Source organism: Ruditapes philippinarum, unplaced genomic scaffold (assembly GCF_026571515.1).
Source record: "Ruditapes philippinarum isolate M1 unplaced genomic scaffold, ASM2657151v2 ctg5508_1_1_1_1, whole genome shotgun sequence".
Taxonomy (NCBI): Eukaryota; Metazoa; Mollusca; class Bivalvia; order Venerida; family Veneridae; genus Ruditapes; species Ruditapes philippinarum.
The window spans coordinates 44,530-58,774 of NW_026863124.1; the positions used below are offsets into that span (position 1 = coordinate 44,530).

At 33.9% G+C, this 14,245-nt stretch overlaps 2 protein-coding genes across 2 annotated transcripts; one reads left to right on the forward strand and one right to left on the reverse strand.

Annotated features, from left to right (window-relative positions):
• The first annotated feature begins 687 nt into the window (after positions 1-687).
• LOC132721206 (solute carrier family 23 member 2-like) lies at positions 688-10,021 on the forward strand. The gene is made up of 12 exons (XM_060705470.1): positions 688-997; positions 1,206-1,363; positions 1,924-2,015; positions 2,993-3,081; positions 3,833-4,014; positions 4,641-4,761; positions 5,358-5,514; positions 5,925-6,178; positions 6,670-6,834; positions 7,462-7,570; positions 8,624-8,719; positions 9,143-10,021. Exons 1-12 carry the CDS (start codon positions 788-790, stop codon positions 9,307-9,309), a joined length of 1,800 nt encoding a protein of 599 aa, XP_060561453.1. The 5' UTR covers positions 688-787; the 3' UTR covers positions 9,310-10,021.
• Positions 10,022-10,883: 862 nt separating this feature from the next.
• On the reverse strand, positions 10,884-14,172 carry LOC132721207 (sodium-dependent glucose transporter 1B-like; the record flags this gene model as incomplete). Its single annotated transcript, XM_060705471.1, has 2 exons — positions 10,884-12,057; positions 14,005-14,172. Coding segments are annotated over 2 exons (1,022 nt in total), but the record flags the coding sequence as incomplete, so codon positions are not given.
• Positions 14,173-14,245: the final 73 nt, after the last annotated feature.

Sequence of the window (14,245 nt, forward strand, 5' to 3'; positions counted from 1 at the left end):
AATAAATAAAATAAATCGGCCAGACGCAGCTTGGTTTCGAACCATTCGAAAATAATGTTTTATGATGTTTCCTCGACAAGGCTTAAAATTGGACTTAATATTTCACGTGCCACTTACACGGTTAAAATCATTAAAAAGCAAGATAAATTGATATACATAATTGTATATGATCATGCATTAATTTATATAGAAAAATAAAATATGTTCTAATTATTGTCCGACCTACATAAATATATGTTATAGTAAGGTTATGAACCTTTTAAAGGTGCCGGACTAATTGAATTTTTAAAAAACATAATATTTTGTGCCTCGGAAATGCTTTAATTTTTATTTCACAAAAGCTTTTTTATTTTGGAGTGCTTTTATAGAATGCAAAACGTTAACCATTGGCCAATTACCAGAACCATTTTTTTCATCTGTTGCTTTTTGGCAATAACTACAGTTATAGAGATTTTGTATTTTGTATTTAAGTCAAATTACTACTTTGTTTACATTTTGCCATTTTTAGGACAATTAAATCATTTTACATTTCTTAGGTAAAAAAGTATCTAACAATCCTCTAAAACAATTATTTAAACATTATAAAATTCATGTTTGCCTTTTCTAAAGTATTATGCATTTGTTTCTGAGGCATAATGTGCCTTTGAAGAACAAAATTTTATCATTCTTTAAAATATGATTGAACACCTTTAACTTGAAGCTTTTAAGCGAAACTAGGTTGTGTGTTGGGCATGTGCAATAATCGTGTCGTCTACATTTCTAGAAAGTTATTTAGATAAAATAAATAATGGCTACTGAAGATGATTTTGGGAATGAAACGGAAGTTTTAAATGGAACTGGACTAGTAGGACGAGGCTTTACAGAATTTGATATTGAGAATCCGGACAGAGTCAAAGAAAATGACCCCGAAGTCGTCGAAGATTACTCCAAGAAAGTTATTATATACGGTGTGAACGAATCCCCGCCAATTCATATCATGTTGGTGTGTGCTCTTCAGGTAAGGACATGTTCAACATGTATACTTATAAAATATGTAAGCTTATACAACACGTGTGTGTGCAAGATTCATTTTATGATATACAAATGTTTGAGGGACAGTTCGGAAAGACACGTGAATCGCGTTCACACTGTGTGGCATATCTATCATTATATATTATACACATGTACTTGCATATTAGACTGGTGTATTTTTTCTTTAATTTCAGCAAGGACTGTCAGCGTTGTCAGGGCAACTGATAGTAGCAGTCATGGTTGCTGAGGTCGTCTGCGCATCTAACAATGACGTGTTTAAAGCCAGAATTCTCAGCTCTACTATGTTCATGGCAGGCGTTTCAACTATTGCGATGAACGTCATTGGAATTAGGTCATTCAATTTACATTTGTTATGTCCAAAGAGAATGAAAACCATACATGCATTTAATAATATCACAATATTTATCTACTGGTTGTTTTTTAAAATCTGACAAAATAGAGAAATAATAGTGGTTTTTACTGATGCTCATGTACATATACTTGTTTTATTTATGTTGCATTGTAGATAAAATTTTCTACAGTTTTGTGTGTTGTTCTCATTACAGACCAAAATATTCATTATATTCTTTCTTGACGTGTTAGAATGGAAATAGATATTAATTCTTCGTGCATTATTGTATAATAATGCACGTTTTTCGTTCAAATGCTTTGTAATTAATCACTCAGGCCTATCGGCCTTCGTGATTATATTACTACGCATTTGAACTCAAACCGTGCATTATTCTACAACAATGCACTCAGAATTGATATCTATTTCCTAAGCAGCAGCCATTTTGATGACAAATGGCGGGACAATTGGCACACCTCGGCTATTATTAATAGTAACCTTATCCGAAGTTTGATGGCGGAGTTTGTTGAAAAACGGTACATGTAACTATGTATTTATTTCAGATTACCATTATTTCAAGGAGGAACAGTTATGTACGTGGTACCATTAATGTTAATGTCTGACCTGGGAGGATCTTTCTGTTCATCAACATTAGGTAACGTGCCTCTCTTTTTTCATCTTCAAAAGCGATAAAATTGGACGAAGTCACTTCTGTCAAACCTTTATTGGCCTTATAGTCTAATCTTGTTTGTTTGTTTTTGTTTTTTTGGGTTTTACGTCACATCGAAACAGTATAGGTCATATCGCGACGCTCCAGATTTACTGGTGGAGGAAGAACTCAGGTGTCCTTCCGGGCATTATTTCAGGCACGAACGGGCACCTGAATAGAACCACCGACGTTTCCTCACATGAAAGAATCCAAAGACTAAGTCCCTGTAGGGATTTGCAGCTGTGTACGAGCCCAATAGAATCAGTATTGTACACAACAATGTATACATAATGGCCTCTTTATTTCTAACCACCTTTTTGATAGAACTTTTCTAATTCAAACATGATATGGATTTGATATGGATTTTTTTGGACTCTGAAAATTAAAACGAGGGTAGGTTCTATAACGATTTATTTTTGGCGATAACATGGTGAAAAAGCAGAATATTCATTGGTTACTTTTTATAAAGAGTAAAATAAATATGTATCTTTAAATGAACTTAAATGCATTGATAGTAAATATAAAGGATGTGTTTGGTGTGTGTACCTAACTTTATGTGTTCATTTGTTTGTAAGATACGTCATATCTAGGTTGCTTATTTGAGCCGCGTCACGACAAAACCAACATAATGGGTTTGCGACCAGCAGGATCCATGCTGTTCGCTTACAAACCCTATTACAAGTAGAGAAACTGAAAGCGAACAGCATGGATCCTGATCAGACTGCGCGGATGCGCAGGCTGGTCTGGATCCATGCTGGTCGCAAACCCATTATGTTGGTTTTGTCATGGCGCGGCTCATTTCATATAAGATTATATATGACGGTTTTTCGCATATCACTATACTAAAATTATATTCTGTCAGAAACATCTTTCACTTGGGAACGTCAAAGATTTAACACAATGAATGCATTCTTTTATTTTAGACCAAACTTCTTCAAACATGACACATGGAAATGTATCATCTGGTGAATCAGATGAGTCGATGGAAATAATACTGACCAACGTCAGAGCGGTGAATCATCCACATATTCTTCTTAATATAAGCTAGTCTCTTTTCTTAAAATTTTATATTCAGCTCAAAATTACAATCAAGATATTTTGATGTATTTACTTTATCTGATTACGGAATATATGTCTTTACTGAGATAATAATAATAATAATAATAATAATAATAATAATATAATAATAATAATAATTATAATTATAATTATAATAATAATAATGCAGTTTAAAGAGGCCGTTTTTTTCTCTGACCAAGAAACTTTACACTCATGCATTGCTTAGTACTGGTTGGTTTCAAGGATATTCGAGTGTTTCAATAAGCTTCCAACACAATTGAACTAAAATAAATAAGTATAAACTAATAATAATACACTTTTGTATTTTGTCAATTTGTCTTTTAATATGACAACTGAGTAAATAATACACAGTACGTACATGATAAAGTGGTAGGATTAAAACATCACCAGCACACACAATAACTATTATTGTACTGTATTTGTTCAGACACGGAGAGTATCACATGTATGTTGTACAGTTCTCTATATGAGCCGTGTCATGACAAAACCAACATAATGGGTTTGCGTCCAGCATGGATCCAGACCAGCCTGCGCATCCGCGCAGTCTGATCAGGATCCATGCTGTTCGCTATCAGTTTCTATACTTGTTATACAGTTTGTAAGCCAACAGCATGGATCTGGATCCATGCTGGTCGCAAATGCATTACGTTGGTTTTGTCATGACGCGGCTCATATCTTTTCAGTTACAAGGTAGCCTGATGGTTGCCGGATGTGTACACGCACTGATGGGAGGCCTGGGACTCATTGGGTTTCTTCTGAAGTTTATTGGACCACTAACTATAGTACCCACAATGATACTCCTCTTTGTTTTTATGATCAAGGCTTTCCTTAAGTTTGTCACTGTTAGCTGGCCCATATCAATCTCGTAAGTCTTAAATCATCAATAACTTTTATATGACTTTGTGAAAATGTTATTATGAAATATTTATTATTCGTTATTCCAATTGGTTTGTTCAATTTGTACTATGATAATTAGCTTCCATTAAACTTGATACATGTATATATATCCATAACTGGAAAATAATCAAAGAAAATCTATATGTTGTTTAAAGATTTTTCAAAAACATCCAAAAAAAATCAATTTATGTTACATCACAACTAAATTGAAAATCGCCGGAATTTGCATGAGAATTCTTTTGAGACTTATATCTTATTTAATAAAACTCATAGGCTAATAATGGATAACATCCACTTGGACTTATTGCAATAAAATCTTTATTTAAACCACACCAAAGGATATTCATTAAATGTCATATATAAAAACATACCTGGCAAAAGGAAATAAAAAAGGTTTAAAAATCTTAAAATGGTCGTGTTTTCCTATGGCATTCGTGGCTTTCCATATCACACTAGCCATGCATAGTTATCTTACTTAGAACGTTTTTATTTAATCTTTAACTGATATTTCAATTTAATATTTTATAATTAAATAAATGTTCGTCATAACAAAACTACAATGTAAAATGAATGGTTTTATTATGATAATTTCAGAACAATGGCGGTGTCTGTTATATTGTTTTTGTACCTGTCACGTTATAACATGCCCATTCCAGTATGGACACCTTCTGGGGGATGTAGAATTATACGATATCCTTTACACCAAATATTCTCTGTAAGTTTTTCTTGAAATTAAATTGTTTTATTAAAAAATAGTGCATCATTTTACCATGTTAAAATAACATAGCTTTAATATTCACGATGGTGAAAGTTCGAAAGTTGGTGAAAACACGAAATTATGTCGGAGTTTTCACCCATCATGGTTTTGTTATTTCGACTTTACATCATAGTACTTTCGAGTTTTCATCATCTTTCATTCGACTTTTAACCATCTTGGTTTCGTTATTTCGACTTTTCAGCATTGTAATTTAGTGTTTTCGTTGTTTTAATTTATGTGTGTGTCGCGATGGCCCTAAAGGGACACTGTATAAAAGTTTTCAATCGTTCGACATTGTCCATTTCTGCTAGCATATCAAATTATTATCGTAAATGAAGCACAACCCAGTCTATTCTCATAAAAAACCCAGAGAAACAAAAAACCTTGTGCAAGTGTCTTCTCTGTAGAAAATAGAATGATTAAAGGTGCAATTTTAAACATTAGAAATGTTTACCAATGTGCTTTTCCATATTGATGTAGGTTTTGAGTTGATATATTTTTATCTATATGTTGATACATGTTAATCTATATATGTATTACTTTTACATTCTTAGATTTTGATAGCACTGTTAGTGAATTGGTTACTGTGTGGGATACTAACGGCATACGATGTGTTCCCTAACGACCGGTCACACAAAAGCTACAATGCTCGGACTGACGCGAGAGTAGGCGTTATATATGACAACCCATGGTTTACATTTCCATATCCAGGTATCATAATTTTAACTTTTACTGCAAGTCGAAGTTGAAGGGACTTTCGTAAAGACTTCGAGTTATCGGGACTTCGACTTGTCGAAAACATCGACACCTTGAAATTCGACTGATATAATGGTTTTAATATTATAAAGAATATATAGGGGGAAATTAGGACTTTTCTTTTTACTTCGAGAAAATGAACTACTCGAGGTTTGACACATGCAAATTCTTCTTATTATCAATAAAACTTGTTAAGAAATAGAAAGAGCGTCACCACAGAAAAGCAATTAAATATCCGAACTTTTTGATGTTATGCCTAACTTCTTATAGCGGAATACAAGTAATAGTTTGGTATACGAATTATCCCAAATACAATTGCAACGAAAAAGTCACCCAGCTATGATACAATTGTATTTTACCTTCAGGTCAGTATGGACCTGTGAGCATCAGTGTACCTGCTACAGTGGTCTTCATAATTGCTACATTCATCTCTATTCTTGATTCAATTGCTGACTACTACGCATGCGCACGAGTAAGTCGCGTGCCACCACCACCAACGCATGGGGTAAACAGAGGTATCTTAATTGAAGGTATATGCAGCTTTCTCTCCGGAACTTTCGGCTGTGGTCACGCTACAACAACATATGGTTCAAATGTTGGCTCGATTGGCGTCTGCAAGGTTCATATTTTCATATTAAAAAATGCATGGTGTCCCTTTTTGTCTCCTCATTAATGATCCAAGCTAGAGAGTGATTATTTTAGATTTTCCACACATATATATGGACAAATGCGTTTTGTTTTTGCCATATATTTAACAAAGGAGACACTTTATGTAAATTTGAAGCGAACAGTCAGTGCGTGACGTCACTCCGAGTACAAGACGTTTTTTACCATTTTAGAACGAAATTAAAGTAGTACATTGCATAAATTTATATTTATTTTTGCTCTACTCATGTAGTCCTGCTTATAGGCATTTTCTCTGCCTTCTATTTCTATATCATCATTAACTGTATTCATTTACTGAAATAATAAGAATTCTTTACATACCACTCAATGAAAATAATAGGAAAAAAACTTAAATATCGTCCATTTAGCTAAACATGCATTCTATGTTTTTCTTGTTGTTTAATTCTAATTAAGTTATAATGATGTTTAAATTGCATATTTCAGGTAGCTAGTAGGTCAGTTTTTGTATACACTGGAGTTCTGTATATCATATTTGCTGTTTTTGGGAAGTTCTCTGCAGTATTTATTGCAATACCTGACCCGGTGTTAGGTGGAACCCTGTTTGTCATGATTGGAATATTCATTGGCGTTATGATCGGAAATCTAGAGGTAATTTCATAATTAATTCAAGACACATTATGCCTCAACAACAAAATCTTTTTTTTTACTTCTTTAGAAAGGACATTGACTTTTGTAACGTTTAAATAATAGTTTTAGATAATCTTAGATGCTTGTTACCTGAAGAAGTAGAATAAATGTGAAATAATTTGTAATAATAGTAGCAAAATGTAAACAAAGTAGTATTTTGACTTCCATACAAAATACTAAATCATTATAAATGTACATACCCCAAAAAGCAACAGAAAATACCGGTAGATGGTTTAGGTAATTGGCCAATGAGTATATAACTTCTTGGATACTTCACTACCAAAATTTAAGATATTTTGAGACATAGAAATTAAAGCATTTCTGAGGCATAATGCGCCTTTGAAATTTGATATCTTTAATATTTTAACACATTTCTCCGTGCTTTTTTAAACTGTTCAAATCAGTCAAAATGATATTTAATGGGAAAGGTCTATTCGATTTCAATGATCCAGCGCACTTATATATATATATATATAACTAACAAATCATAATTTCGTTGTTTTGTATAATGTCATATATAAGATCTACATGCATTGAACACAAATACAAAGTGTTATTACCTTCGAATAATATGTATATACATTTTAGGTAACTTCAATGTCTTCGCCAAGAAATGTTGCGATTCTCGGCCTTTCTATATGTGTAGGATTTGCTATTCCTTTTTGGGCACAGGCAGAAGAAACACCTGTAGAGTTTGGTAAGCAAGACAACTGGGATTATTGCAGCAATAACATTAATGAGCCGTGTCACGACAAAACCAACATAATGGGTTTGCGACCAGCATGGATCCAGACCAGCCTGCGCATCCGCGCAATCTGATCAGGATCCATGCTGTTCGCTATTAGTTTCTCTACTTGTTATAGGGTCTGTAAGCAAACAGCATGGATCCTGATCAGACTGCGCGGATGCGCAGGCTGGTCTGGATCCATGCTGTTCGCAAACCCATTATGTTGGTTTTGTCGTGACGCGGCTCAAATGAGCATTAAAAGCAGTAATTCTACATGTAAAATAGTAGTAAAATACATGTTTTGTGAAGTGAACAAAGTAAGCAATTTATGCATGCAATCCATGTACGAGTAACTTACCAAAAAAACCTTTACTGCTTAAGTCACAAGTCACGCATTAGAAATATGGTGATAAATACTGCACAATAAGTCATTAATCGCACATTACATGTGAATTATTGTACATCTTTCTCAAGTTTGATTTTCTTATTTATATTTGGCCTATCTGGAGGCATGCAGCTTTAGTCATTCAAGAATAATCACTTCTAATCAAGCTATAGCTAAGCCTCACGTTTAAAAGAATTCAAAACGTCAACGCTTATATTATTGGCGCTTTTTATCATGACTTTTACAGGCTTTTGAATACAACGTATTTTAACAATTGCAATTGTGTTTACAGCCGTAATATCAGGTGATTTATATGAGCCGTGTCACGACAAAACCAACATAATGCGTTTGCGACCAGCATGGATCCAGACCAGCCTGCGCGCATCCGTGCAGTCTGATCAGGATCCATGCTGTTCGCTTACCAACTCTATTACAAGTAGAGAAACTGATAGCGAACAGCGTGGATCCAGATCAGACTGCGCGGATGCGCAGGCTGGTCTGGATCCATGCTGGTTGCAGACCCATTATGTTGGTTTTGTCGTGACGTGGCTCATATCTTCATACAATTTTAATGATGAAAGATGAATACCCTTGGCTTAATTGCAATAAAAATCGTTAAACCTATATTTACGTTACAGGGAATGAAAAAGCAAACCGACTTGTTGGAATGTTCCTCAAGAACCCGAATTTAGTTGGAACTCTTCTTGCTTGCTTTCTTGATAATACTGTTCCAGGTTAGTTTTTCAAAATCAAAATATCTCACGCTATTATTGTCTTGTAGACACAAGATATAACTTGATATATTTTACGTTTGAATGTAATTTTACTTATCTTTTTAAGATATAATTAAGCAGGTCTCTGCCCGGTGAATCTACAAAATATGTAAGAGGCAGTAAACTTTCACATCTATCGGATTCTTGCTTCTTTTTCATTATTGCATTCTTTGGATTTCTAATTACCGACTTGCTCTTATAATAAGTTACAGTTACTGATTTCATTTCATATGAATATTGGTTGCAGTCTCCACGTATTACATACTTTTTTAAATTCATCACGTCGTCAACACAGATAACTCGTTCAATCGCTCACATACTTGCACATTTGTATTATATTTTAAATGATTGATACATATTATATAATTTCACTCTCTACTTAAGGAACAAGGAAAGAAAGAGGAATTATATTAGATGAATCGGACGATACAGAAACCAGTAAAGATTATTATAATGAAGGGTATGAAGTCTACAGGCCACTGCTACCAGCACGTATACTACGGTGGAAACTTATGAAATATATCCCGTTTCTACCATATGAACAACATTAAAAGACACCTGTTAAAAAATAAACTTATTACTAAATCTATGACTATTTATCTCAAATAGTTATCAATTTAAGGAAATACTCCACTGATGCTTTTTTTTAACATGCTGGGACTGAAAATATTTTTTCCAAGATATAAAAGTTCCATTTGATATACTAGTAGGTCTAGACCAATAACTTACGTGCAAACTTTCAGGTCATTTGCCCACTCCCTTTTTTTCTGAAAAAAATTCAAATTGTGAAAAATGATCCAAAATTAAAAAGCGTTGCCATGTTTTTTTTACTAAAATCGAGATAAGAATAGCATAAAAATACGCTTTTCAATTTATACTGAGTATATTTCTGAATTATCTTTTGCTTATCGCTCTGCTTAAAGTGACCAAGCTCATCTATGTACGATATTCAAATTTCTTTTTGGACCTCGGTGGAGTTCCTTTAATATCACGAAAGATTACATCTCTGATTATACACTGAATAACAGAGAAAAGAAATTGTTTGGTTCAGTATAGTTATACTCTTTTTACATTTTAACATGATGGTGATATTAAACCGTTGTATGAATAAGCACAATGGAAAAGTCGTGCAAGGTGGTGCAAGTACTACAATAAATTGTGTACAAGTATACTGTTTTCACATTGCATAGTACGAACATAAACCTATTTCTAACCTAAAAGAGTGTAAATGAAATGATTATATTCAATCTATATTAAAACATCATTAAGGTGTTAATATGAGTTTGTTTTTAGTTTCATCTTTCGGAGCTATTTTTACTAAGCATGAATAAATCACATTTGGAAAAGACACCAATAAGTATAATTATCCAATTTCATGAATTTAATCATTGAACAAGCAGAACCCACTAGTGCTATAGAAATGAACTTTCATACAGAAACGTCAATAAAAGACTTTTAATTAATGTGCATGACACAAAAAGGTTACGTTCGTAGTTTTGCGGAAACGGCAAAGGAAGTTTTCGAATGTTATTAATTGGGGCTTCGCAAGCTTTGATCACTAGTGAAAATGAAACTCAGGAAATTGAGAAGAAACCAGCGCAGTGGCAAGAGTGAAATCTTCATCATCATCTCTATGATACTGGATTTTATTATATAATAAACATTATGATTGATACGGTTCATTTGTCATAATGCGGACACCATATTTTCTGACGTTTTACCTTCAGGAATAACCTTGACCCGGCACAACGGCGCCGTTTATTTCCAAAGAAGTTTATTATTTATGCTGTTATCAACAATCTACACATACATATAACATTTTCATTTGTGCACTTTCATAAACTACTTATCATAACATTTATCATATGATAATGGATAATCTGCCAAGTGGTTGACTTTAACCCGCTGTGGGTTCGAATCACGACAGGGATCGACTTCGGATTCTTTCAGATGAGGAAGCTATCAATCCAGCTTACGAAACGTGGTGGTTCTACTCAGGTACCCGTTCGTACCTGAAATAACGCACGGAAGAGCACATGAGGTCTTCCTCCACCAGTAAATCTGGTAAGTCGCCAAAATAAATATAAAAAAATACAAACCAAAATAAAAAAAAATCTTTATTTCAAGCTCAACATGTTACATTGATATGTCAATCAAGTTTGCAACTTCATCACCTTTACAAATATCACATATACATATGTATATGTTTTGTTGAATGGTTGAACTTGTCACAATATATAATATTACAGGATATTTGATTTTTCCTATAAATACAGGATTTATTTTCATAGAGTGGTATGAAAATAAATATTTCATAAGCGGCGGTAGCCACGAGTGAGTTGTGATAATTTTCATACCACAAGAAAATGCTTAAGGCTTCATAACGACATTTATTTACAAAAAATAATGTCTAAATAATTGTTTATAATTTATTTACAAACATTCTTACATATGTGTAATTTGTTCAGTGTGTCGAGATGACATTGTGTCCATGGGTGACGGGGAGGATACACTAATACATCGCAGTGTGTAATTATATACAGTCATAAATGTTGCCAGGCAAAGACAGCTCTCTCCTAATAAAATGAAAACGAACCAGATCGGCGAAATATTGTCCATTAGATACCCTAAAAATAATGGATTCAACATCTGACCACTTGAAGCTGCTATAAGAAAGACCGAAGATATCACACCCGTAACTTCAATAACATTTTCGTGTGTCCAAGAAAATACGCACGGGAAAGTAATAGACATTGCGAACCCAACCAGTGCTATAAATAGCCATACCAATTCTATTGAATACGTTAGACTAGCTATGAGAAGCCCAACAAAAGATATTATTAATAAAGCTAGGAAGCTGGATAATAACTGTACAGGAAGGAACCATTTGATAAGAAATACCCCTGCTAACCGACCTACTGAATATGTAGTCCAGAACAAGCTTGTGGCATAACTGCTGGTACTACTGCTCCATTGTAGGTAACTAATACAAAATGTTGCCAAATATCCGAAAAATGTGTCCTCCACTGCACAGTATGTTAAGAAAATAAAGAACAGTAATGCGATTACTAATGACTTTTGTCGAGCCGGAAGCGGAGTAAGCCGGTGTTTATTACAACTGCCATCTTGTGACGTCGTTTTTAAATCACTTCCGGTCCATTTATAATAAATGATAAAGAACGGAACGCTGCTAGACAAGACAAAACAGCATGTTATCAGATAAGCAAAATGAATATTTGTACTTCCATACGACATGACAAAGCTCGTTGCATTGACTGAACTATCGTTCAAATAAAGTCCTGAAAATAAAATAAAAATAAAAAACTAGTATATACACGTGTGTTGTCAAACCTTTAATATAAACAATCAAATGAATTACTCTGGATTTGATAATTTCTCTAATGTTTTCTTTCTGTGATACTTGCTTTATTATACGAGGGCAGATTCAGAAATACCCGGAATTTAGCCCATTTATTCAATTATGTCCATAATAAGAGCACTATATTAATGCACGAGATATCTATGGTGGCATATTTCTGTCAACAGTTTACCATATATAATTATCGCGTTAACTCTCTAACTACTTAGTTTTCGTGTTAACAAGATATATAACAGACTAACTAGGTATTTTTCTGTTAGATAGATAAATAACAAAAAAGGATGTAGGGGAGACTGGGGCACTCTGGGACAAAAATCATAATTTTCAATCTCCAACTTAACATATCTTACGGATTGATGCTTTCTTTTGTGGATGAAAAGGACAATATGTACTGGATGTAGCAGATAACTAACTGAACCTAAAATAATTAAGTTGACTTGGAGATATACATTAGAATACGGTCATTAAAATGTCCCAGAGTACCCCGAGCTAGGGGCACTCTGGGACACCATATATGGTACAGTGGGACATGCTTGGGTACGTAGGACAACATGTATAATTTCATTGAAACAAAAATATTACTGGAATTGAAAATCTGCGGTTGTTTCAAAAATCTAGATGTTCCAGTGCACGTTAAATGTGGAATTCTGCTTAAGCCGCGGGGCGGGGGTGGGGGCGGTTAATTGCACTTTCCATTACTGTTTATGAACAGGCTTGAAATCAAACTGAGCCTGCAACATTTTCAATTTTGCTGTTTTGGGCTTTCTGTAGGAATTCTATTGAAATTTCTCTATTTTTATTTTAATTTTGATAGGTGCGTATAGTCACACTTGTTTTGTCCAAGCATGAATCACTGCCATACTAATGAATGACAAAGTTAAGAAAATTGAATCTAAATTCATTCATTTGACGTTCATTGTCATTTAAAGGCCAAGAACAAATCTAAATTATTCCATATGTTTCTTTGATCACAAGTATTGTTTTGTCCACATATGAATCAAATTCTTCCATAATGACAAAATATGTCAATCAAAATTCAATAATATGGCCATGACGGTCGAGGTCATTCAAAGGTCAAGGTCAGTTTATCCTTTCAGAAGTTCTTGTCCAAAATTTTGTTTTGCCAAAACATTAAGATAATTCATTTATTAATTACCAAGTTACAATCAATTATGGCAAAAATCAGTGAAAGTGCAATAATCTAACGGTCAAGGTCATAAAAGATCAAAGGTCAATTTGAGTTTGATACACATGAAAGTCTAACCCAAAAGAGTGTTGTCCCAGAGTACCCCGACCACCCCCACCATTTTTATGTGACAATAATCTAAAAAGACAACCAAACCAAGATTTATTTCAAATCAGAAAATAAAGGCAATGTTTAGCACATTATCATTTACTAATATGATACAAATAAGTATTCAATGTAGAAGAATTTGAAAGCTATATAGGAATTTTCTAGAATTTCACTTTGGAAGGTAAAAAGTGCATTGTACTCGCCAGACTGGTTTTTACTCAATTTGCTGCTATGAAACTTTTGAAGGGAAAAAGGCTTGACAAGATCAATCATCTGCATAAATCAGGTTTAAATCAAAGAACAAAAGCTATCAAAAGATCCCATTGTCCCGCAGTGCCCCATGTCCCAGAGTACCCCAGTCTCCCCTAACTTTCAACACTTAAAAGTGCCCAAAACTGCCAACCGAAAAACAATCATTTCGGTTCTTTTCAGGATTTTCTTGTTCCATATTTTCATCTTTTTAAAAATCTTAATTTTACGCAAACTGTTTACAAGATAATGAAATTTAAAATTCAATCTCATTCAAATTAACTTTAATCTTAGCATCAAATAGTGTAACTGAAAACGATGTACCAGAGTTGTTAGTGTTTCCATGCACTGGCTGGCTGCAAACAGGTTTTGCGAGAAAAGGTTCCGTTGCCAGGGGTGACAATATTCCGCCCAGCCCGAAGCTGAGATGTAGTGCCTGCATATAGGATCCTCCTTCTGTATCCCAGAGTGATATAATGTTTACATTGCCTCCTGAATAAGTAATTAACAATATAGATTGTTATTTGGAATATAATTGAAGAATTCGCTCATCGAGCGTCACTGC

Excerpts from the sequence above, each read along its gene's own strand:
- LOC132721206 (XM_060705470.1), top strand. The coding sequence starts at position 788 with ATGGCTACTGAAGATGATTTTGGGAATGAAACGGAAGTTTTAAATGGA. Across the intron at positions 4,015-4,640 it reads AGCTGGCCCATATCAATCTC|AACAATGGCGGTGTCTGTTA; the intron begins GTAAGTCTTAAA and ends TGATAATTTCAG. Across the intron at positions 6,179-6,669 it reads GCTCGATTGGCGTCTGCAAG|GTAGCTAGTAGGTCAGTTTT; the intron begins GTTCATATTTTC and ends TGCATATTTCAG.